This window comes from Maniola jurtina, chromosome 7, assembly GCF_905333055.1.
Source record: "Maniola jurtina chromosome 7, ilManJurt1.1, whole genome shotgun sequence".
NCBI lineage: Eukaryota > Metazoa > Arthropoda > Insecta > Lepidoptera > Nymphalidae > Maniola > Maniola jurtina.
In genome coordinates this window covers 9,098,151-9,123,268 of record NC_060035.1, presented here as the reverse complement: position 1 = coordinate 9,123,268, position 25,118 = coordinate 9,098,151, and the positions used below count along the sequence as shown (strand labels likewise).

Genomic DNA, 25,118 nt, shown 5'->3' with positions numbered 1-25,118 from the left:
CCACGCTGGCCAAGTGCGGATTGGCAGACTTCACACACCCTTGTTACGGCATTCCGAACCAATGGTTAAATAATTTTGAATATTCAACAACACTTGTAAAAGTTTATATGAATAAAAATATATTCTACTAGAGGATGCCCATGACTTCGTTCCGCGTGGATGTAGGTTTTTGAAGAGCCCGTGGAAACTGTTAGGTTTTCCGTGATAAAAAGTTGTCTAAGTCAATAACATGGACGCAAGCTACCTCGGTACCAAATTTCATACAAATTGGTTGAGCGGCTGGGTCTTAGCCTATGTCCATCCCCGGGATATAAGCTAACTCTGTACCTTTCGTCAGAATCGGTTAAACTATTGGACCGTGAAAAGGTAGCAGACAGACAGACACACTTTCGCATTTATATTAGTATGGATTCTATTCTATTATGGAGAACTCTCAGACAAGCAGATTTCCTCACGATGTTTGCCAAGGGAACATTATTCACTCAATCCCCAGAGTGACTAATATTGCAAATGACTTTACAATATGTATGAGTTTAGAATTTACGTAAATACATAGTTAGATGACACGGTTGGGTACTGCACCGGACGCGGCCCAGGGGATTTATATGCATATTTGAGCACCTGTTTTGTCATTTGTACCTCGGTAACATCACAAATTATTAATCTAATGAATTCATGATCATACTAGTGCCTAATAATACCTACCACAGAACCTTCCAGGAACCTACAGAAGGCTTACTTCACAACGACGTTCAAATAGATATCGGCTCCTGTTACTCTTTCTATCGCGTAAACGCTTACCTCTTATCTGTCTTATGAGATAAGACTAATATGTTAGAGCCCTCGAAGAGGAGCGCCACCGTATTTTTCTATAATTTATCTACTAGAAAAGTTACACTCGAGACACAGTTCAGGGAACTTCTAACAAAACGTTGAGGCTTTGACGTCACTGACAGACGTCAATTATTAGTACATTTGATGCAAGTGGCCTTAAGTAGCCCTATTTTTCTTTGATTTTACGTCGCCATGACCTAATATTTGACATATCGTCGATTCACGATCAAACCGGGAGTTCCCTCACTCTAGTTCACTCTGCTCGAGGCAAAAAACATGTGTTCTAAAAAAATAACGCAGCATAATAAGAATCTCATCCCTTATTGACAGTAGTAGCTAAAACGCGAATATTATGTACAGAAAAATTTAATTTTTGGGGTTACTATTGTAAATCCTAGGTATATAGGTACGTATGTAGAGGCTGAGCCGCAGGTAATAGCCTAATAGATTTATAAAGTAAATATATAATAAAGGAGGTGGATGAATTATGTGGCGACCAGCAGGGCGGTGCAGAATGTATGGCTTTATAACATTACCCTCAGCTCGGACCTGCTCTCAGAGAACATAAGATTTATCGCTAAGTGATATTCTTTGCGAGGAAAGAATAATATACCTATCTGACTAGCTTAATGCCTTCCGCTTAAATATAGCGTTTCTGAAAATCCTTTTTTAGTGGGAAGCTCGTTATACGGTGAAGAATAAAACACAGCCGTAGAAAACGAGTTTCTAACTAATTATTAATTGTCATTTAAAAACACAGGCCACAAACCAATTACATTAGCGCAAATCAAAGTTGCGGAGTTTTAATCGAACTGAAGCGCATGCGGTAGAGCGATTACGCACCCATACGATCCGAGTCCGTGAAAATACGGATATAAATAACTCTATATATAAATAATATATATAAATAAATCTGATCTCTGATCCAAATCTAAGCTAATCAGTGGACATCTTCGTTGTATCATCGTTATACATTCGATTTAAATCCGAGGCACATCCGCGAAATATTCTCTCGAATGACGGAGAGAACTCGAATGACGGAAGTCGGAGCTAGTTTGTAAACTACCATATAAATAGTTCTATGACTACTTCGGAACGTATTTTCGCGGACTCGGGTCGGATGAGTGCGTAACCGTCCGTAGAATATATATATGTATGCTTTCGTTACGCTATAATATGGCGTATAAAAATGAAATTTAAAACCCAGCAGTTTGAATTGTACAATTTATATATATATATATATATATATATATATATATCAGTCAGTTCTTCGTTTTATACCCATGTAGGATGTAGACTTCCAAGGTTGCAGGGGAGGCTAAATGCTTTGAAATAACACCTTTAAACTTCGATTGAAAATGGACCATTTTAAGTGAATCATTGCTTTTGATTTTTCAAGAACGTCGCAGTTGTGTTTCGTTAACTAATAAAAAGCAAGCTTTTTTTTGATTTCTAGGCTGTGGCTTTCATAAATAAATAATTTTTATAAGTTTCGTAATTCATCCAAGGTTTCGGAGCAATAATCGGAAACATCTTTAAAATTATTTATTATTCTTATTTCAAGGTGTAAATAATAATTACGAAAGATATGTAGCCCTTGTAGCCCAGTGAAACATTATTACTAATCCGAATTGAGTAAAAAAAAGAAATACATTAAATTGTTTCAAATTGTGACTTTTCGTTCCTATACATATAGATAGCTCACAATTTGATGTTCAAAAATGCAGTTCAGGGGATAATAGAGCTCTTTGCCTGTTAAAATTCACTACAATATGCACAATGCTCCATTTGGCGGCATATAGGGAAAATCAAGTAATAGTGACATGTAGCTCTTTTCCATTTGGCTAGCAACGTTTAAAAGTCGTGAGTGCCACCATTGTTCTGATGCCATTGTGTTTTTCTATTGACCGGCTCTGCTCATACGCTCGCTCGTCGCCTCTTTACTGCCGTCAATTTCAGCTGGATCCCGGAAGTGGAAGTGTTGCATTTGATACCTTTGAAAGCTTAAAAGCTAATTTCTTGATAAAACTTAATAGTTATAATACCTAGATTAATCTTCACAAAATTATGAGCCCTCGTTGGTTGCTTTTTTGTCTACCTACTTCTAGTATCTTTGCTGTCTCCGAAAAGACGACATAGTCAAAGTCAAAGTCCAAATAATTTATTCAAAGTAGGTACAATTGTACTCCTTTTGATGGTCGGAATTGTTAAATTTGTACGATATAGTATGTATAGATAAGATAATACTAAGGCTCCGCTGTCCGTCCGTCCATCCGTCCATCTGTCTGTCTGGCCAACCTCGTCTCGTCTCGTGAACCGTAATAAGTAAAGAGTTGAAATTTTGACAGAATGTATATTTCTATAGTCGCTAAAACAACAAATAATAATATTTCCAATTGGCTGCTATGAAAATAAAAATAAAAAGGTATTTTATTTCTTCTCTAATTTTACAATAGGGATTATTAAATACAACTACTAGATGTTAAAGTAAATACTTATATATAGCTTAAATTTAGTAGGTACGATAATATTTTTATGAAGAACCCTTTTCAGGTCAAGGCCTCCTCCAGAGGAATCTATGCTATCCTTATGTAAAATGGTATGGAACCCTTCGTTTGCGAGTCAAACTCGCAATTTACCTATTTTTGTTATTTTCCGCATGTAAATTAAAGTGTAGTTGATTACATATTTACCATTATTGTACGATAGATTTAAATGCTTCTGAGAAAAGGGGCCTTTCTGAGAAAAACGGACAGACAGACGGACAACAAAGTGATCATTTAAAAAAGAGTTTCATTATAATTTTTAACTAATTTACTGAAGCCTAAAAACATACGAGATCGTGGAGTTGGTATTGAATGGCAGCAAGATACCTTCACAAATGCAGTAATATTTTCCAACTGGTTAGCTTTACAAAGGTTCGGGCAGTCAACTGCTAACTAGCCTGGCGTATCAGTCGCCTGCAGTGTGAAATCCGAAATGCCCCGGCCTCTGTGCCTAACGATGTGATTTCATTGTTTGTAGCCTTAGCGCTCAAATCACTGGCTGCTTCATGACTGCGAATTCCGGCAAATACTGATAAATGAACAATACCTACTGCCAAATTCAATTCACTTGGGTTTGGATTGGATGATGGAACTGTATCTAGATTTTATATCTGGCTTGTGAATATACCTATTAAAAAAGATAGGGAATAGACATATACTATGTAAAAGATGGGAGCTCTTCTTCCCATAAATATGTACTCTACGATACATGGATAGTGCTAATAATGTACTATTATTCAAAATTGGAAGCACGTTAAACTTTCTTAATGTCATTATTGGATTTTGCAACGAAAAGGAAGTGAAGCAAGGGTGATTCTTCACGCCTGATAAGGCTCCGAGGGATCCAAGCGCATCCTGCGGGGTGTTTCGCTAACTCAGTGTCTAACATTGAATGATAGCTACCAAGCTCATTTGACATTTCTTTTTAATCCATTAAAAATTTTCTACGAAACATTATTTTAATGTTACACAATAAAGCAGCAATGTAGAACCAAGTAACGTCAAATGAGCTCGATAGCTATCATTTAGTGTTAGACACTGAATCAGTGAATCACCCCGCAGGGCGCGTTTGGATCCCTCGTCGCCTTATCATGCAGGCGTAAAGAATTATCACTATTACCACACTTCTACTCGTATTTAGTTGCAAAATCCAATAATGACAATAATGGCACAAAGTTTACTGTGCTTACAGTTTCGAAAAATATATTTTGACTTGGATTGCTACTTCGCTCATAAGAACGTGGATATGTGAAGTTTCAGTTGTTTCAACAAATCCAACATCGCTGAACAAATCATAATTAGCGCCTATCTTGGCGAACCATGTAATATATGAATATCCTAAGCTATTATTTTCATTTACACAATAAGCATTTTCTATTAAATTTGAGTTACAAAGGTTATTCAGGTCAGGTGGACTGCTAACGAACAAAACAAATTTTTGCCCACAGCTCTGTACAGTGTTTGTTTTATTTATATTTAAAGTTGATTAATTCTGCTATAGCTTAAAAACAACGAACAAAGCTAAATTAGGACGACTACGTTGGTTCTATTTTAAGGAGTAAGTACTTAAACCGACAATTTCAACCATATCCTAGTCGAAAGTGATAACTAAAAATAAAACGATTGGTTTATTGAGCAAGCATTTATTACGCCTAACTAAATTTAGTTAAATTAATTGAACACATTAGAATGGCGGAAGCCATACTTCAAAGCTTGAACCGTATTGGAGTTTCTTGCGCAGCGCGGCCTCTAGAAAGGCGTCGCGGCTTCCGTCCCGCGGCGCGCCCTTGTCCCGCCCGCCCTCGCGTGCGACCTCGCGCGCCGCTCGAAGGAACTTTGACACATGAGCTACACTTTCACGAGCATCTTCTACGGATAGCTAAAACAAATATATTTTGAAAATGAAAAATTATCCAGGTTGCTGCCAATTATTATTGTTTTAGCTTGATGAACTTTATGATTTAGAACACTATATTAGAGAGTTGAATGTTGAATTTTCTGAACTTTTTACAATGACCAATCTACTTTTTTTTTTTTTTTTGAATAGGATCACTAAACAGATTATAAGGCGATGCGTAAATGTACTGGTGCTCAGATTATACCTTCACCACTATCACACAAGAATTAAAAAAAGAAATGCTTAATTTAAGCTGTGTTGCCTCATGTGGTGTTGCTTCGACAATTTTTTATATTTTTTACGAAATATATAATATATCTTAAAATGTCGGCTGAGTTTGTTGTAGGCTCTCCTCAGATTTGGAACGCTCATAGCTTTAGTTTTAAATTAACGTAATTAATTATTATTATCACCACTACATTATTGTTTATAAATAAATATACTCCTAGCTAAACGCTTAGTTGGAGGGAAAGGGGGAATATTAGTCATCATGACAAGCTTGACTACTATTCTTGTAAAAAAAAATTAATACAAAGACATACATCAAACGCACGTCGTAGATGCGTTTTGGATACCCATTGAACTCTCGTGCGACGCACGTTCACTTCACTTTTCAAGGCAACCAAAAAGCTCAATCTTATATTTAATTTCACCTGATCGTCCTTCGGTAGCGCGTGGGGATATATCCGTACCCACTGACCGACGCGCCCGATGCCCCGGTCCCAGCGCACGCCGTTGCCCCACGAGCACGCGGTCATCATGCGCCGCCGAGACGCCGCCGTCGCGTAGCCGCCTCGCCACGTCTCGTCCACTGGATCCGCGGATGACATGGCCACACTCGTTGTAGACTTAGTAGTAGAACAAGTTAGTAAATTAAAAAAATATATAAATCATAAAAAACTTTTTTATAGATGTCAAGATTTTTTATTTTATAGATGTTTTAAAACCATACTATTTAATTTTGGTGGGAATAAAAAACACACCTGAGATTCAAGACCTTCACAATTGATTTCAGAAGTAGTTTTGTACAACCTCCCCGTTTGAATTTCCTTAGGTTTTTCAGGCAAATCCTGTAATAAATATATTTATGATAGTTTACAATATTCATCATTTAGTATCCAGTACCTATAGTATACCGAGCGAATATCATAAAAATAATATCAAAATAAAACGATATTATGAGGGGTAGGTATTTTATAATACTAGTAGTCTTAATATTAAAATTCTCAGCCAAAGGCTTTATATTAGAGTTATTTTGGAAAAATTATTTTAGGCGATATTATTTAATTACTTGGTCCGCTTGGAATTAGGTTGTTAAAAATCCCGTGGTAGTCGGCATAAAAAGTAGCCATCTGAGGGATACAATATTTATATGTATTATAGGTTGTATACTATATTTTCGTCAAAAAAGATTAAAGGGATGTGCAAACAGTGCAACATACTTTCGTATTTATAATATTACTATCGATTCGGAATCAAGGGAGTCTAATCTGGCTATACCTATCTTAATTACTTACAGTCATCAAACACCTCTCCGGCATAGGAGCCTGTAAAGTGACGCAGTGAATGGGCATCGCGCGACGTCTGCGCATGCGGCGAGCTCCTCGACGGTGTCCTGTCGCATGTCTGGAAGGAGTCTTCGCTGAACCACTCTCGTCTTCTGAACTACAGCTGTAATATATAAGACTATATATAAAGCGGAAGACCGTGTTTGGTGGCGTGATCTAGAAAAGGCAAATGTCCAGTAATGGACGCATATAGGCTGATGAATTTGGATTGGGTTGTCTTGTGGTTTGCATTCGCCCATCGTTTAAAACTTTTTACAGTTGTTGTTGAAACTTTTTTAAACATTTCTGACATACCTAAGTAGTACATGACATACCTACATTATTTTGTACGAAGAAGACCAAGAACAACTAATCTAGCGAAAAATCACTCGCGGTATTTCTACGTGCGAAAAATCTCTTCGGCATTTCATCCACGCAGATATGACGCTAAGATTTCAACATGTTACATTGGAGTGGATTTCCATGAGCGAGATTCCGCACGCGATTTGCCTAGTTTTGTCTCTGACCTTCTTTTTTAGAATCGAAAATGAATTTCAGAAAAATCTAGCAAGTCTGGAGTTCCACAAATAACTTTGTAGGGCCTCTTTTTTTTTTTAGCCTACCTCTTATTTTTTTTTTTTTTTTGTAATTTTAATATATTTTTTCCTTTCTTTTTTGTCTTTTATATTTTTTCTCAATATTAAGTATATGCAGGTAAATATATTTTTTTTTCCTTCAAATTAGTAAGTATAAATATAAGTGTTTTTTTTTTTCTTCAGAGGTCATCCCAAATGCGGGCAAAGGCCTCCCCCCTTTTCTTCCAGTAATCTCTGTTCGCTACCAGGCGCGTCCAGAGCACTCTAGGGCCTCTACCCAACCAAAAATATAAGAGCATTAAATTAATATTCAGTTCAAAACATTTATTTTCAGAGATAATTATCGATTACTACTTAAAAACTCTTTCAAAATCATTCTTCTCATTCTTTTTTCTTTTAGAATTCTTAATTGCACACACAAATAAATACACAGAAAATAGAATATAATATACAGAAGAAACTATACAAGAGGGTGTTAAGGCGACCTTATTGCTGAAGCAATCTCTTACAGGTAACCTTTAATGAAAGAATTAAATGACCAGAGCGCGGGATGGTGCACAAAGAAAAGTGATTTTTCTTCAGGGGCTATATTTTACTAGCTTGATTTGCTTAGTATTTACAATACATAGATGAATTTCAGTATAATGTCTACTATAGTGTCTACAATCTACTCTCGGACTCTGCCTTCATACTCGTAATGTAGTCCTCACATCGAGTCCTAATGCGACAGTATACTTTAAGCTAACTTATACCTACTAAAATTATTTATTCAACTACCTACTTAACAGCTACCTTAATATTATATTTAAGTATAACAAATAAGCCACATTGCTATTTTTGTGCTCACTCAGAGAGCAACAAAAACATCTATTTTGCCGGCTATGAGGTGAGTGCGGAGCGCGCGCATCAATGTGCTTTAGATCTTACCTAGTAAGATTAGGTGTAGGCGGTCCTTGGAGCAACGATAGTCCCGTATGCTTCATAGGTAACCCCAATAAATCAAATAGCTCGTGAAGCATTGGTTGTTTCACAATCACGTCGGCTTCGCAATCCGCCGCCAATGCTGGAGACAAGTTTACCTGAAAGTTTTCTTTATTTAATATATTGCACAAATATTACAATGTAACACCTACAACTGAAAATTGCCAATTTAGGTTTTACAAAAAGTAAATTAGTCTAAAAGCATTAGGTACACGCGCTCGCTAATTTCGCGATATACCTAAAGAGGTAGGTAGTATATCAACACATTAATTGTATTAGGTTACTTGTTAAAGATGATCACTGAACAAAATCATTTTTTATGTCTCAAATTCACCTGGTGGTAAGTGAAGACGCAGTTGCAGTTCAAAATTTAGAAATTCTAGCAAGCTAATTTAGAAATTGGAAGGGGTATGACTATTTAATTAAATCCATATCCATTATTTACGACCCGCGTAGAAACCGATTATAATCGGTTTCTATGCGGATCGTATCGGTTATGCGGCAGTGAGGTGGTGTTAAGTATCTACGGCCGAAACCTCCCACCAAATCAGACCAGAGACATTTTAGACATTACAAATTCCCCAATTTTACCTGCCAGGAATCCAAATCCGAACCTCCCACTTATAAGCCCACAGAGCTCACCACTGCGTCAGGAAGTTCATCAAAAGCATATTGTTAACTTGCTTTATAGAAGCATCTACTGTTTGTTTAGTCTATTGAATTCAAATTCAAAATTCAAAGTATTTTTATTCAATTAAACTTTTACAAGTGCTTTTGAATCGTCAAAATAATCTACCATCGGTACCTATTATCAAAATTCAATTTTCACACAAATGGCTGCTGGAAGAAATCTCCCCATTAAAGATAAGTTGACCTTTGTCATCTTTCTATTGTAGTTTAAAGTCTGTTGGTTTTACTTTTAAGTTATTAATAACTAGTTAGTACATGAATAAATAAAAATACAAAGGCCTGCCTCAATAAGCCATGGCTTCAATGCGTCATCGAGTAGCACATCGAATCCGTAAAACTCAAAGCAGTTCCTTGCCGGGGGAGTCCCTGCGGCCTGCGCCAGTAGCGTCAAGGTAACCAGTGCTCGTATCCGTTGCCAAACCAACCACTCTACAGCGCCCCATCTACCGACGAGAGCTCGTCTCACTTGCTTGAGCGTCCATTTACAACCTGCGGAAAATGTTAAACTAACGCCATCTGTGCAAACAGATATCAGAGGTCATAAGGCGGAAACTAGAGCAACCAAACAATACCGACAAGCGCCCGCCTCACTAACTTCCATAATTACAACCTGAGGAAAATGTTCTAGTAACGCCATCTGTGCTTAGAAAGATATCGGAGGCTATAAAACGGAAACTAAAGCAGCACCTCACTTGTTTCAGTGTCCATTTACAATCTGCGGAAAATGTTTCAGTAGTAATCTACCATCTTTGCTAACACAGATTTAAGAAGACAAGGTAAAAGTAAAAGTAGAATCTCGTACCATACCTCGAGCGCTTATATCTATGCTATGCTATGCTATGTATATCATGTATTGGCCATTGATGTTTGCATAATGTGAGGTTGGTAGGTAGGTACTGGCAAGTAGGTATTCTAATACCCGAGTGTAACCTCTGATATATTTGGTCACCACCTGAACTGGAAACTCTTGAACTAGATCAAGAACAAAAAATTAACTCACCACTGCCGATTCGATCCTTACATTCCGCATACCTCGGACCTGTCTTATTCAATGACGAATTTGTCAAATGTCTGTATGGATTATGAATATCCGATAGCGTGTATTTATCCGTTCCTGTAAAAAACATCCACAAAATAAATTGGTAGACTTTATAATACCCACTCGTATATTGAAACAATATCAATACTCATTGGTGGTATTAAATTGTTTTTTAAGGCTACCCAAAGTTGTCTCTTACGATCTCTGATATAGGAGGCCACCACTTTGTGATTAATGGATAGAGTACCGACTTTCACTTATAGAAGTGAGAACCCTACTGAGAACTTAGTCATCACATCATCATCTCTACACATCGCCAGACTATTATTGAGCACGAACCTCCAATAAGAATGAGTAGGGTTTAGGCCATAGTCCACTAGGTTTGCTAAGTGCAGATTGGCAGACTCCATTTACCTTTAAGAACATTATGGAGAACTCTCAGGCATGTAGGTTTCACACACTATGTTTTCCTTCACCGTTAAAGCAAGTAATATTTTGATTGTAAGTATAAACCCAGGAAACGCACATACGTAACTCCGAAAAGTTATAGAAGTGCGTGCCCGGGGTTGAGCCCCGGACCGACCTATTAGTTGATCGAAGTCTTAGCCATGGTAGGCTTGGTGCTACCATCGCTAAAGAAATCCAAGCTCTTTCGCATCCCGAACGCAGAGAAAGAATCTTTTACGAATCGGCGCGAGTCCGCTACTGTTGAAAACGATATAATTTGAGGTTTAGTATTCAGAAACCTTTCCCAAAAGGCATTAGATCTAGTACCTAACTATCGATAAAAACTTAAAATTTCTCCAGCACTTTTAAGATTTACAGCTACTTTTAAATACACAGACGAAGATAGCGGCCATAAAATTAATATAGTTTACCGAATCTTGCCAATCCTTCTGCATACATATAAGCGGTTAGCGGTCGGTATCCGGGTACACAAACGTACAACCGAAGATCAAACTTGTATCCAGCGATCAAAAGTGGTCGCTCGATGTATCTCTGCACAACAGCTGGGCTACCACATCGCATATCGCATACGCTCTGAAAATAAATTGCATACGTTTTAGGTAGGTACTTTTCTATATATTATATATTGATAACTAGCTACATAGGTACTAGCTTTTTTCAGTGTGGATTTAAATTTGAGCCTAGAAACCTTTTTCTGTGATAAAAATAACTTATTACAAAATAACTCTTCAGCTGCATAATGAAATTAGAGATTCCCTTGTGTGTGAAGAAGACAAACAACGGTCTTCAAATGTAATAATATATATTCATAATTTTTACCGTCAAAAACGCCATCGTCTGAAAACGACAACGGATCAAACAAAATCCAAATTTTTTAACCTTTATAGAAAACAGAAATTGAATGTAAAACTAAACAAAAACCCTAGTAGTAGTAGTAGTATTATAATATCTGCATCTATTACTGAAGTCGAAACAAAGCTTAAAACTACTAAGTATTAACTGACAAAAATGCTATATAAGCGCTTCAAGAATTCATGATAAATACTTGAAGTTGAAACTCGAAACATTCGCTCAAACAAAGGTCAAATAAAACTTCGTGCATACGACTTTAGTAAACTGCAAGTTTGTATGACTGTAACCTGTTCGAGTATATTGTATGAGTTGTAGTTTTCTACTAAACATTAATGTGGGCTAAACCTATGACCTGCCTTATCGCGTGTTTACACGTGCTTAGTCTAGGAATTTAGCCCAAAACTTGTGCACTCGGAAGCTATTGCAGACGTTGGCAGATGGCTATATAAGTACAGTTATACCAACCGAATATTTCACGAACAAGGCTATTCACATTTTATCGTGGAAACTTGTTGGCTGTGTGACTGCACAATAGTAAAAATAAGACGGGCTTACGCTATTATATTTTATTTTATATACTATATTTTATCCCAGAAAATTAAAGAGTCCGCTGAGATTTTTAAAACTCCGAAGCTAAATTCTTGGGCATCATCTTCTTACTTATAATATTTTTTGTACTGCATTATTCCAAAATAAACACAAATAAAAATCATCACAGAAACGTAGATTTTTGAAATAAAACTCGTCTGCTTTAGTCCGCTTACCAGTTTAACTGCCACTGCATGCTCCGAAATCAATTTCGCATTCCAGTCAGCGATCATAGCTTAGCTAGGCAGATACTGACTGTGTCTACGTACGATGGCAACATGTTTATTTACCCTGAAGAGAAATATCCCTCGACCCTGGCTTTGAGCTACCGGCTTATGAATCCACACCACGCTTGAGCCGGCATCTTCTCCTCGTCTCAAACGAGAGCACTCCGAGACCAACTTCGCGTATTCCAACGGTAAATGAAAGCAAGGCGGACTGAAAGGAGAAATAATTAATCTCTATAAGATTTTACTATTCAACCGAGCGTTAAATTTGAAGGTTCAATCATATCTTTGTGTATAAAAGTTCTATTATAAGAATTTTGCCGAACCCAACTAAAAATACTACTTAAAATATCAAATTCAGGAATATCATTAAGGATAGAAAATAAAGAGGGTTTATATTGTCGCCTAGTGAAATCGCGGGTGATCGCTAGTTACCTATAAAATTATTTACTTTATCTGTTATTTAATTAGGTTCTTAAAAAATTAAACAGCGTTTACCGCTTCCGCTAATAAAACGTCCCCGCATTATAATTATTATTGTTATAAAACAGACCTACGACATTGACTTTTCCCAGGGAGCGACACGCGATCTGCGGTACCACTTGGCGTAATTGCCGTAGAAGCACGATTCATTAGTATACCACCATAATTTAATATTACCTCGAACTTTCACCTTCGTCCCAACAGGAAGAATTTCTTATTTGACCTTTAAAAGTAAACTTTCTAATTTAATATCAGCGACGTCTTAATTCTTAGTTGGTATTTTAAACTTTGACATAGACCTTTGCAAATCGCAGTTTACTTAACTATCGAAACGACAATATCGCGTTTCGTTCATTGGAGTAATATTTAATTGTTGGGTAAAGCTTTGGCTTTGTTTCGCTTGTCTCTTATTTGTTCATGGTCTACTTTTATAACCACGAGTACCTAAGTTTATTCATATAAATGAATATCTATCTACATTTTTCACGATTGTGTCGCTTAATTTTGTTAGGAATTTTCTATAGTTTGTTTAAGAACTTTTCAAGAGCTTTTTGGTAATTAGTTTAGTGAGAACCTATTTGAATGCATTTTCGTATCTTGATCGTAGTTCACCGAACATAAAACTGTTTTGGTTTAATATACCTACCTATTCGGATTTGAATAATATGCATTCTGATTTTCGAATTATTGAACGAATTTCTGCAAATCATTTTGATTTGCTTAAATCAATTTCATTACAAACTGCTGTACGTGGCATGCAAATTTTCTTACAAAGTTGCTTAAAATTCCTGTACGAACAGCGACGTTTGAAAAAATGAGTTCTGTTCCACCGAATCCTACAAAAGAATTACTAGATAATGTCGTGCTACACGCAAGAAACGCGTGGATTCATTCAAAAGCCATGACGTGGAGCGATTGACTCGTGCCCCAAAGAAAATACATAATATTATGTTAACAATTTAATGGTCCTTACCACTATAGTAATACAGGCTACTCTACAGTTGTGTGTACATAATGCGATCAACAATGCCTCTACACTGCCTAATAGCTTGATATTTCATATTGGAAAGTTCCCTTGCCGATTGATGCTATTTTTTTTATGATAAAATTTGTTAATTTTATGCCATTCGGCATTCATTATAAGCAATACCCCTGTAATCGCAATTTATTTTTGGAAGCATTGGTCTCGATAGCATAATTATAATAATATATTACATATCCATACGGACCTATATTATAATTATTATAACTAAGTAAAAAGAAAGCTGAGTGACCAAGTTATTCGGATACGATTACCCTTGTAAGTTTTACTGGCTCACGTAAGTAAATTTTTCAACTTACGTAAGTTGTAAGAATAAACAATAAACTACTGAGTGTTTACATTAGTTTTGTCATAAGTTAATTAGGTACGTCAGTAAAACTTAAGAGAGTATATCTCTGTGTGCGGCCTTACATGGTTTAATTAATACGCATGGTGCGTACTAATTCTCATAATAAGTCTCAAGTTAATGTACCTAGTATTTAACCCGATGGACTGTATTAGGTACCTAGGTACATAATCACATACATACAAATAATCAAGATTGACACGCTACCAAGATTTTCTTCAAGATCATTGTTGTCAAGATCGTGTATCTACCTACCTATTATAAATTTTATAAAATAAGTTAAAACAGAAAATATGTATACGCAAGTCTTTTCTACTTCAGAAACCAATGTTTTATTGGTGTATTTTTGCCGAAACGCAAAAATATAGGGGTGCAAATACCCTCTCTATATTCTACAACCTCGATTAAAATTCATGATTTCGCGTGTTGCATTTTTTATAGCTTTAAATTGGAAGAGTTATGTTTTGTTTATTGACTAATTCCTATTATTAACTTTAGAGTCCTATTAAGCAGAAACGCGATGGTAAAATATAACTACTTACTGGAGTTTACGATGACAATGTCTCTATGTAGCGACTGCATAACAACAAAAGCTATAGGTCCATAAAATACCTTCAAAATGTTGTTTGCAAATTAGAGTATTCATTACAAATTGATATTGTTACTTTTGTTCTCTTTGATGGAAGGTTAAACTCATTAAATTAATAGATACAAGTAATATAATAAGTCAATGATAGATACAATTTGTAAGTATTTACTACGATTCAGTGTTTCTAATTAAATAGATTAGAGGTCTCTAAAGTGGGAGTTGCCTTTTAACCTCCGTGCAGCAGGCAGTGCGTTTAGAAGAGAGGATGCATTGAATTGAAATGTTGCATTTATACTGTTTATCACTGCTATGGCAAGTGGCTATCAATCTATTAGTAAAGAACATATTCCTAGCGAATTCGCACATTGACGAGAATATTGACGGATTTTTATTTTATTTTGGCACACAAAGGTTTGTACGTACATTATGTAGGTACTAAGTAGAAATGAAGATTACTTTGTAACATTTTAATAAAGTTGAAAACTAAAACCCAATACGATCGTCTTAATAAACGGTGAAATATTATACTAAAAGTAAAACACTTTTAGTATATTACTTTTGCTTGCTTTATTTTAAAGTTGTAGTATTTATACCTACTCATGAACTCAGAATTCTCTCCTCTTTCATTTGATAACCCACTCGATACGATAGCAAAAAAGAATTTTTGTAGACTTTTTTTGATGTAACATCCGTTACGTCAATTTTTTTCGGATAAAATATAGCCTATGTCACCCGGACCTTTACAACGAATCAATTGACACCTGATTCATCAAAATCGGCCCAGTAGTTTAGGCGCTACGGTAAAACACATAGAATCTGGATACAAACATAATATAAACATACATACATAGGTACATAGACTGCTAAACTCATAACCCTTCCCTTTGGCTTTGCCGTAGTCGGGTAAAAAAGTCTCTTCACTTAGTTTGCCGCAACGCGCCTTGAAATTACCAGGAAAATCATTTCACTTTACCACACTACTACCACTAAAGGATAATTAATAAAATATTAATATTAACCTGAAATCGTAAATTGATCCATAAATTCTTCTCATGCATCGGAGTAAGCGAGACAAGCTGTCTTTCCGACAAATTGAGCCCCCTTTCGGAATATGATTCATGAACTGAAATTAAGTAAATGAAAATCAATTCTATTAATACTTATATCTAATCAGCTGAGCATAATTCTAAGGGCTGACATTATTTCTTAAACTGGTAAAATTTTATAACCAACATATACCTGCCTACTTTCAAACTAAAAGCCCCATCACAATTTCTTACCTGTTCCAGCAAAATGAAGAAGTTTATCCGTCTTTGGTACCTACTCTTGAATTCTCCCATCACTTTCATTACTTCGCTATCAGGTACAATCATAGGCTTGACCATTTTATTTAATAAAATCCATAAATCCAAAAGATATATAAGTAATCACTAAGTTTATTAAATCGATGGGACACCAAAGTTGCGTGCCAAAAAGGAAACCTGATAAAAATCTTTGCACCTTCAATAATAGGTATAAGGTAGGTCTGATACAAAATTTTGACTTTACGAGTGAGATAAAGAATAAAATAGTATACACACATGAATAACAATATTGTTAGACACGAGCATCTGCTATAAAACTATCAATGTTTGTCACAGCGTCATAACGTTTGATTAGGCGTAGGCACGAGAAATCTCAATAGAGAACATGAATGAATACCTGCCTATCAAGAGTTAGAAAAATGTAGTTTTTCATAGCTTCGAAAATATTTATGAAATAATACAATACTAGATATCTAATACGCAGTACGCACACTGTCGCATCTGACACAGTTTTCAGAAATGAGTGAAAATCCAATCGAAGTTTGCAGCAGCGTATGTGCTGTGAAAAGGCGTGAGCAGGTCACATTAGTATCCCAGAAATTCTAATGATGACATGTGATGGCAGAGGAACAGCTGAAGTCGTACTTCTTGAAAAGTTGGCAGTAATTATACCTCTTACACATCAGCACCACTGCCATCGCGATGGCAGAGGCTCAGTTATCATAACCTCTTGCATCGCTAAAATCCTAACGATGACACGCTATAGCAGAGGTACAGAAGTCGTAGTTCTTGGCGAGGAGACGCTGACGTACAAAAACTACAACTACTGACTTCTTCGATGATTATTGTAACAGACAGTAAGAGACACGTTTTTCCATAGCATTTTTCCGTAGCATGTGCTTCTTTTGAGTCGACTCGTGGCACCTGTGCGATTCAAAGGAGACACCTACTAGTAGGTATGATATTTTCCCCAAGTATCCACCAGTTTTTGTTGCCAGTTACTAGGTACAATAGACAACTGACAAAATATTTTTTTATACACTACATCCTCACCTGCCAGTCCCCCAAAGTCTTGTAGGAGGTGGCCGGAAAAGCGCTGTTCCTCCACCAGAGATTCCATTTCTCTTCGCAACCGTTGTAGCCTTGGTACATACGCCAACCTCGGTCGATACAAACCTAAAATTATTACGATAACGGATTTAGATTGTTTAAAAATCTCGTAGGATATCGGAATTCTGGTATTCACAGTTTAAAAATTAGGAGTAATCTATGCGTAGGACCATGGTTGCGCTACTTCTGTGCCAAATAGCGGTTGAGGCGTGAAAATATGTAATACCTGAGGATTATTCAAATTAATTTTATGTAATGCTTAATATCCGTATAAATATGAGTATGTAAGTCTGTCTGACATATTTTCATGCCTCAACCGCTATTTAGCACAGAAATAGTGCAACCATGATAGACTTACATTTTCATATTTTTACGGATATTGAGCATTACATAAAATTAATTTGAATAATCCTCAAATATTAGTACTATTCCTAAATATTTAAATTCCGAACCAGTGATAAATTATTTTGACGATTCAAAAGCACTTGTAAAAGTTTATCTACTTGAACAAAAATATATTCTAATCTAAATAAAATAAATAACCTAGAAATGACGTAGCATCAAAATCTAAGATTTTAAAGGGATGAACGGGTTTCAATGTTTCAGACAAATGAAACCACATGGTAGGTATTGGCTTCGTTCCATCTGTTTTGGTAATCACTATGCTATAAGTACCTATATTATGAAAAAATCCACGTCAAACATACCCCATATTTCTGTTCTGTATTTATTTGCATTCATGTCTTAAATGATAAAAATATTATAATATTACAACATGAAGCCCCGTCAGAGCGTTGCAAGTAAAACATTGGTAATTAAAGCTAATATTACAATTATTCTAGTGCTAACAATTATGAAAATTATGAATATTTTATTTTTAACGTTCTCTCTGGCGTACCTTGTAATCGTACCTCTAAATTCAATAATACCTAAGTATAAAACGTCAGAGAAACGTGATTGATAGTGTGTGTAACTTTGAAATAACAAGTTTTCGTTGTTATAAAGCTAGTAGGTAGATGGTACTGGTACCGCATGAAGCTTTCAATATGCACCCTTCGTTTTTTCCATTGTTACACGTGCAGGAAAAACAAACGCATTACAAAACGAACTACTTTGGTGGGGGGCTATTTCATGTCATGAGCAAAAGAGAATATAATCACTTCGTTCTATTGCTGCGTACAGACCGGCCAAACGAACGCCAACGAACGGGTTTCGTTGACCTTCGTTGCTGCAATCTGGACGGCTTAGCGAATGCCAACGATCGCTCGTTGGCGTGTGCCGGCGATCCGAAGCGTGGCGGTAACATCAAAGAAATCGAGCTATTTGATCGAACTCTGTTTGGACGGTCGCCGAAGGCCAACGAACGAACGCTCAGTTGAAGCAAGAGTGCGTAGCGTGTAGACGTCCAATTTGATAATTACTTGGATATTTCTTATCGTTTATTTTTTCTTGTTCTTGCTAACTCGTTTTGGTATATAAAACTAGCAATTATAATGATGTTGTCGTCGTCCATGATTAAATTGCGAATGAAAGAGAAAAGAACCGGAATCAAGTGCCAACGAACGTTCGTTCGAGCACTAAATGTATTTGGACGTATTAACGAACTCCAACGAGCGTGCGGAAGCCAACGCTAGCGAACGATAAATATCCATCGCTGGCGTTCGTTGGGCCGGTCTGTACGCAGCTTATCATGAGCGCTTGGGCTCAGATGACATTGCATCACAGCGCCAAAAAATCATAAAGAATAATTTTGTGTGAGCTATTTTATTGTGTAGATGTAGATGCTCTAGGTGTCAGAAAGCTCTACGAGCTTTTTCAAGAGCTAATAATATTGTTCAAACTCTGATGGTATTAATAACATTTTGGGGCTCTAAGAACTCCAAGAATATTACAGTTTTGTATTTTTTCCAAACAGAAACTCGTAAATGGATAGGTATGCCGTATGGGGCTCTACAACTTTGTACTATCAACGATCTCAGACGCGGCGTCAAGTTTTATAACTTAGAAGACTTTTAAAGTACCAATCGTTTGTAAGATTAAAATCTTTATCTACCCACTCGTAAACGAAACTTTCATCACAACAAAACTTACCCTAACCAGAAGACTTGGTCCTGAACCGTTGTCGTTTAATCGGTAAATAAATGGTTCATCATTTTCGAAAGGCTGCCCCATTTTTCTTATTTTTATCTATCTGAAATATGACAGTTTGATTAATAGTTAACTATTCAATGATTAAATAATGAAAAACAAGGATTTTACATTGAAAAAATTGTTTAAATTACTTACAAACTAAAGTTAAAACTATAAGCAATTTCATATCGCAGCAGTCGAAGTAAGGTTTTGCGTACGCGATTGTGTAAATCGCATGCCAACTTATCGTAATAAACGCATGGCATTATTTCATATTTAAAGCCTACATGTCGATGGTGACACGTTTGCTGTTTACGTTACATCCAAGTTTGAGCACATAAAGTACAAACGCGACTGGGGCTCGACTAGTCACGCCGCGCGCCCGGCCCACACTGCTCCTGCGAACATCAAAGACAACTCGGTGATTTATAACTAAGCTTTCGTGACACACCGCTTTTAGTAAAATCAGTTACTAAGTAAATTCCTTTTGTTAGATGTAATGATGTGGAAGTTTTATTTTTGTTCGTTGCATTTGTCTTATCGACCTAACAAGTAAATTAACGTACAACTTTTAAGTTACTTTTATTAATACAATTTTGATGGGACTTCGAATGAAGGATCCTACGCCCTAATTCGCACGAGCGTTAAAAAAGCGTTGCGTTAAAACCCGGCGTTGCTCTGAAAATACAAAGTGCGCGTTAAAAAAGCGTTGACATATGTGTACAGATACTTGGGAATGCATTTGTTTTATTTGACCGCTTTTTAAACGAACGTTAAAAAAGCTCTCGTACGAATGAGGCCCTTATCCTCACGGTATATGTAAATATACAATTCCGCAGTTTTTTAAGATTGATCAAGCATATTTTGGGATTGAAAATTTGAAACCACTCTCAATATAGTTTTGGCATAATCCATAAAAAATATTTTTATTACTTACTTGCTATTGCCCGCGACTTCGCCCGCGTCCCGCGTGAACTGTCCTTTCTTGTGGATTTTCCAAAAAAAATCTTTTATATAAACGTTGTCCTAACAATTACAAACACAACAAAAAAAGGATAATCCAATTGTGTCCAGTCGTTCTCAAGGTATGGCGTGACCAAGGGAAATAGGGATTCATTTTTATATAACTTAAGATTATTCTTTTGGTTTTAGTTCTTTATCCTGCGAATGTTATGGAATATTTTGAGCTTTCGCCTAAAATATCCTTTTCGTCATACCCGGATTATACCCGGCAGGAAATGGGAATAAAATGCGATTCCTACAAAGTGCAATTCTCAATGCTTTAGATATTACCTAACCTACCTATAAGTAGGTAGGCCGATGCGTGACGCAAAGATAAACTTTTATATTTAAGTTTAAGTCTTATTTTATAATTTAAATATGATTTAAATAGAAAGCTTTTTGGTCTTAAACTCTAACAAGTTAAACTTCGAGGTTACCTAACTTAATTTGACAAACTAGTTTTTCTTTCCAGCAAAGCTTACAAATTACAATAAAATTAAAGCATGCACTAAATTACGCCAGTTAGTAAATTGCGAATCGTTTTTCCTATTAATCTTTCGTAACATCGCTATGTCATGACAGGTTAATCTTGCTTTAATCAGTAATCACCCGATTTTGAATCAATTGACATGAACCAAGCAGATTGGGTATGTCGACAATTTTATTTTAATGTAAAAAGTTAACAGAAAAAAGGTTAAGATTACCATAAATTATATACCGGTTCGCTCCAGGGTCCTTTTTGAAAAAAATATGTTTTTATGGCATTTGCTTGAGTATGGCATTTGTAATTTGTATGTATCAAAGTATATGTTAACTGAAATCTGAAAACTTGTAAAGGTGTACTTACATAGTAGGAATGCCGTAGAGTAGATAGGTAAGTATATAAAGTCACAGGGAATCTCAAAGTTTCTTAAAAACAACTTTAAAGGGTTCTAAAAAGGGCAAACAAATAAATTCCTTAAAATATGGAAACACTTGTCAGTTTATCACATAATCACATCAGGTGACCATCAAATGAATAGTCGAGACACGTAAAAACTACTCAAGATTTAGTATACCAGATTCACTTTTTACTGTAGATAGGTACTGTAATGTTGCAAACTATTTGACCTTAACATACTAAAGTTGTACATATGTACGAGCTATAAACACTTTTGTACTTTCTGAGCTTACTAAACTGCAACTAAATTGTAATAAAAGATAGGTAAGTACCAAAATAAAAAAAATAAAGTTGAGATGTAACGTACTTCTACACATTTTAGGTATGAAATCTATGAATGTTATTAACGTAGTGCGCATTATTTACCTATTATACCTATAGGTGGTATAGTGTGAATAGACATCTACTTACGCGTCGTCGGTCGCGTACGTCAGTCGCGCGTATCATTCATACTGTCATGTTTGTCTTCTTTGCTTGCCTCAGTTGCTCCTACGCTGATGTTGGCCGCATTTATTGATCATGCCCGATAAGCTTAGTATTTAACTTAGCAGTGGAAGCCTAATGGTTAAGACGTTGGCCTCCTTCCGGTGTAAGATTCAAGAGGTTGGGGGTTTGATCCCGGGCACATACCTCTAACTTTTCGGAGTTATGTGCGTTTTGAGCTATTTACTTTGCTTTAACCGTAAAAAACATCGAAATCTGCATGCCTGAGGGTTCTCCATAATGTTGTTAAGAAGTCTGCCAATCCGCACTTCCACAGCGTGGTAGACTATGTCCAATAGAATGAGAAGAATTTCCGGGCTAATCTTCGAAACAACTGAATACCTTTTAACGGAGAGGGTATAGGTAAGTGAAGGCAGACAGAGGACGTAGTCCTCTGTCTGGAATGCTCTGGAGTGAGGCTACTTATTGACCCGGTAAGTTACTAAGGGATCAAAAAAAAACACTAAACCACCAGGGCAAAAGCTAACAGGCTAACGAAATTGCGGGCCAAAGCTAACAGTTCAACAAATTATCGTGTTTAATAATATAGCCATTGATATTTCCAACTTGGGTACCTATTTAATAGGCACTTGGGTAATTAATTCATAAAATTATATTGTCAATGAAGCGTTCTCGAAGTTATTGTATGGGGAAGTCCTTTTAAAAGTCAAGTTATAATAATTACCAATAGCAGTTACAGACACTTATTTTATAATACATTATTTATTGTTATGAATATTTGATTACTAGGTATAATAATAGAGTGTAATTTTAACTTCAATTTATATTTATTTCATGAAAATATATAATTTTTTTGTTTAATCAGACAAATTTTACCTGCTACAATTTACCTCCATAAAAATAGATAGGTAGGCTGAACGGAACTAACTACGCTTAAAATTAAGTACAACTATTTACCTAATTTAGGTAGATAAGTAGGAATAGACTGTGCAATTTGATAATACTTTCAGAGATAATAACAAACTTAAGTAACTAAGAATCTAACTTTTTGTAACTTTTCTCTAAGTTTTACATTTAGTATTTTATTCAATCTATTTCACCACTGTTCCTCCAATAATTTTTATCATGTCATACATATAAGTGTTATAACATATTTATAAATAAAATGTGTCATAATAAATTAAATCGTTGATCACGAATAAGTTTATTAAAGCTGAAATTCAAAATAAATTAGATCTACGAAGAAATTATTTTTCAACTATGGGAAGCTTGAAATTTTTGAGAGTCAGGAGTTTTTTTTTCGTGACTCGCCTCTGGACCAGGTGTTCTCTTCTCCAAGGTCACGTGGTAGTCGTCAACAGCTTTCATCATGATGTCCAGCTTAACCCTTATGTTCGGTATGGGACCTTTTTCTGGTTCTCCGATGACTTTCATATTTCGTATTATCGCCGTTAATGCAGTCTTAATTGATGTAAGAGCATATTGGTAACCTGTAAACATTAACATGGTCAAGTCTACGAATAGAACACGTTACAAAAATTGCATTATGAAAACCAGAAATCTACTCTTTGTTGAAGGCACAGTTTTATCTATGAGAAAATAATTACTGAAATCTCTTCAGAATTGAGTTATAGAGTCTACTCCATCTGATATGTTATCTATAACATCGCAAAACAACACACTTGAATTTGAGAACCTTCTATTTAAAGACGGTTCAAAAGTGTACAACAAATTGTACGCGCTATCGCTACGCCCCACGTAGCTCGCTAAGATAAAATAAAAAGAAAATTGATACAGCTATACAGTGCGCGCAAAACAAGTAGTCCAACCTGGACACGATGACTCCACAATTTTCATCCAAGCTCCACAATCAATGTAGAAAAGCAGATCTCAAATGAGCTTGTGCACCTGCCTATTTATTCATCAGTCTATGACCTGCGCAAACCACCATGTTCTTACTTTTACGCGTACTGTAAAATATCTATAAAATAAAAGTAATATTTAAAAGTTTTTACCAGCAAAATAACCGCTAGACACTCACCTACACAATTTCGAGGTCCATTACTAAACGGCATGTAGCTACAGGCGTGCTGCAACTTGAAGCGTTCAGGAAGAAACCGGTCGGGATCGAAATGCTCTGCATCCGGACCCCAGTACTTGGGATCGCGATGAACTCCAACTATTGAGACAACTATGCCAGAACCACTTGGGACTATCAGACCGGAGCCAGCTAAAAAAATATCTAAATAATTAAAAAGAAAAGTCCTGACTCATCAATACCTCACAGATAACCATACTTTCTACTCCGTAAATGATTACATTTATTATTTTATAGAAAATTCCGAGATTCTAAGAAACTTCGAATCCTTCCAAACTTTTGGTACAATATATCTCTAGCCACTAATACTAGGCTAGCACAACAGGAATCATTTGTACTGAATGGATTTTGCTTTTAAGAAACTAAGTGTATTTTGTTTTATAATGAGAACCTAAAGTGTTTTCATAAAACTTACGTAATGTAAACTCTGTTTCGACTTTCCGAATAATAAAAGGAACAGGCGGGAACAACCTTAGAGATTCCTTCACAACTCTGTCCAGATACTTTAATCTAAGTAAGTCCTCCTTTACTAACGGACGATCGGAATCCCCAAACACGTCTCTTATCCTAAAATTAAAAGTTAAAGATCAGGCAGGCAAAAATCACATAAAAAAAACGGCTATGTCTAACTAAGTGCGGAAAAGAAACCCAGGAAGTAAGAATGAAATTAGACAATATAGATCGCGTACATCGTGTGAGAGTTTTGTGAGGCTTGAATCCTCCTACACTACTCGATTGCCGATCACTTAATACCTGCGAGTACGCCGATTGCGTGGACTATTTTCGAAAAATTTAGAAGTTTGAAAAAGCTTGAATAGTTAATTCATCTGTCAGAGTAGGAGTAATTCAGGTCTCGCCATTGACTTTAAATACCTGATATTTTATTTACCTATCGAAGAAATTTTTACTGCGAAGACCGCAAGGATGGCAAAATATGATCAAAATTCGTTATTATGGAGTACCTAACAGCACTTCAGCTATAACTTATTTCACTAAGTTTCTATAATGCTATGAAGTAGATACTTATTACTTACTCTTCATATAGCTTTTCCTGGATTTTTGGATATTTTCCTAATAATTTAAGGGTAAAACACAAACAGACCGTAGACGTGTCTGTGCCAGCGATAGTTAGTGTTACGATCTCTTCACGAAGCTCCAAATCTGTGTAACCCTTTTCACCGCCGGATAAACTGATTAATAAATCAAGAAAACTTTTCCTTTGATAATAACCCAAATCTGTAAAATAACATTATATTAAACACTGCATTATTGTTATATAGACTGCATTTAGGCCTGAAATACGCACAACACCATAGGTATGGGCCCTTGGGCTGGGGCGCAGAGTTTTGGGACAATTTTAGAATA

General features: G+C 36.0%; 2 protein-coding genes and 1 long non-coding RNA gene across 5 annotated transcripts in view; 1 reads left to right on the top strand and 2 right to left on the bottom strand.

The window, feature by feature from the left end:
* Positions 1 to 5,007: 5,007 nt before the first annotated feature.
* LOC123867171 (probable tubulin polyglutamylase TTLL2) lies at positions 5,008 to 19,654 on the bottom strand. 3 transcript variants are annotated; one of them, XM_045909089.1, is made up of 13 exons: positions 19,426 to 19,654; positions 19,231 to 19,330; positions 17,083 to 17,205; positions 15,745 to 15,848; positions 12,329 to 12,476; positions 11,009 to 11,171; positions 10,092 to 10,205; positions 9,375 to 9,580; positions 8,348 to 8,499; positions 6,795 to 6,948; positions 6,261 to 6,347; positions 5,931 to 6,125; positions 5,008 to 5,259 (listed from the first exon to the last, which is right to left on the bottom strand). In XM_045909089.1, the coding sequence occupies exons 2-13, from the start codon at positions 19,309 to 19,311 to the stop codon at positions 5,065 to 5,067; spliced, it is 1,722 nt and encodes a 573-aa protein (XP_045765045.1). In that variant the 5' UTR covers positions 19,312 to 19,330; positions 19,426 to 19,654; the 3' UTR covers positions 5,008 to 5,064. The 3 variants fall into 3 exon arrangements, with proteins under 3 accessions (XP_045765045.1, XP_045765046.1, XP_045765047.1); XM_045909090.1 differs by having other exon boundaries at positions 5,970 to 6,125; XM_045909091.1 differs by lacking the exons at positions 19,231 to 19,330; positions 19,426 to 19,654 and adding an exon at positions 12,926 to 12,971.
* The window catches only part of LOC123867194, a 22,356-nt gene continuing 12,427 nt past the window's right edge, over positions 15,190 to 25,118 (top strand). The window contains exons 1-2 of the long non-coding RNA XR_006796357.1: positions 15,190 to 15,200; positions 17,015 to 17,019. This is a non-coding gene — a long non-coding RNA (uncharacterized LOC123867194). The remainder of the gene's footprint in view (positions 15,201 to 17,014; positions 17,020 to 25,118) is intronic.
* The window catches only part of LOC123867172 (cytochrome P450 4d2-like), a 10,227-nt gene continuing 7,600 nt past the window's right edge, over positions 22,492 to 25,118 (bottom strand). Inside the window, exons 7-10 of the mRNA XM_045909092.1 lie at positions 24,788 to 24,989; positions 24,169 to 24,320; positions 23,697 to 23,885; positions 22,492 to 23,145 (exon numbers count right to left, since the gene is read on the bottom strand). Coding sequence (XP_045765048.1) covers positions 22,910 to 23,145; positions 23,697 to 23,885; positions 24,169 to 24,320; positions 24,788 to 24,989 — 779 coding nt within the window. The 3' untranslated portion in view covers positions 22,492 to 22,909. The remainder of the gene's footprint in view (positions 23,146 to 23,696; positions 23,886 to 24,168; positions 24,321 to 24,787; positions 24,990 to 25,118) is intronic.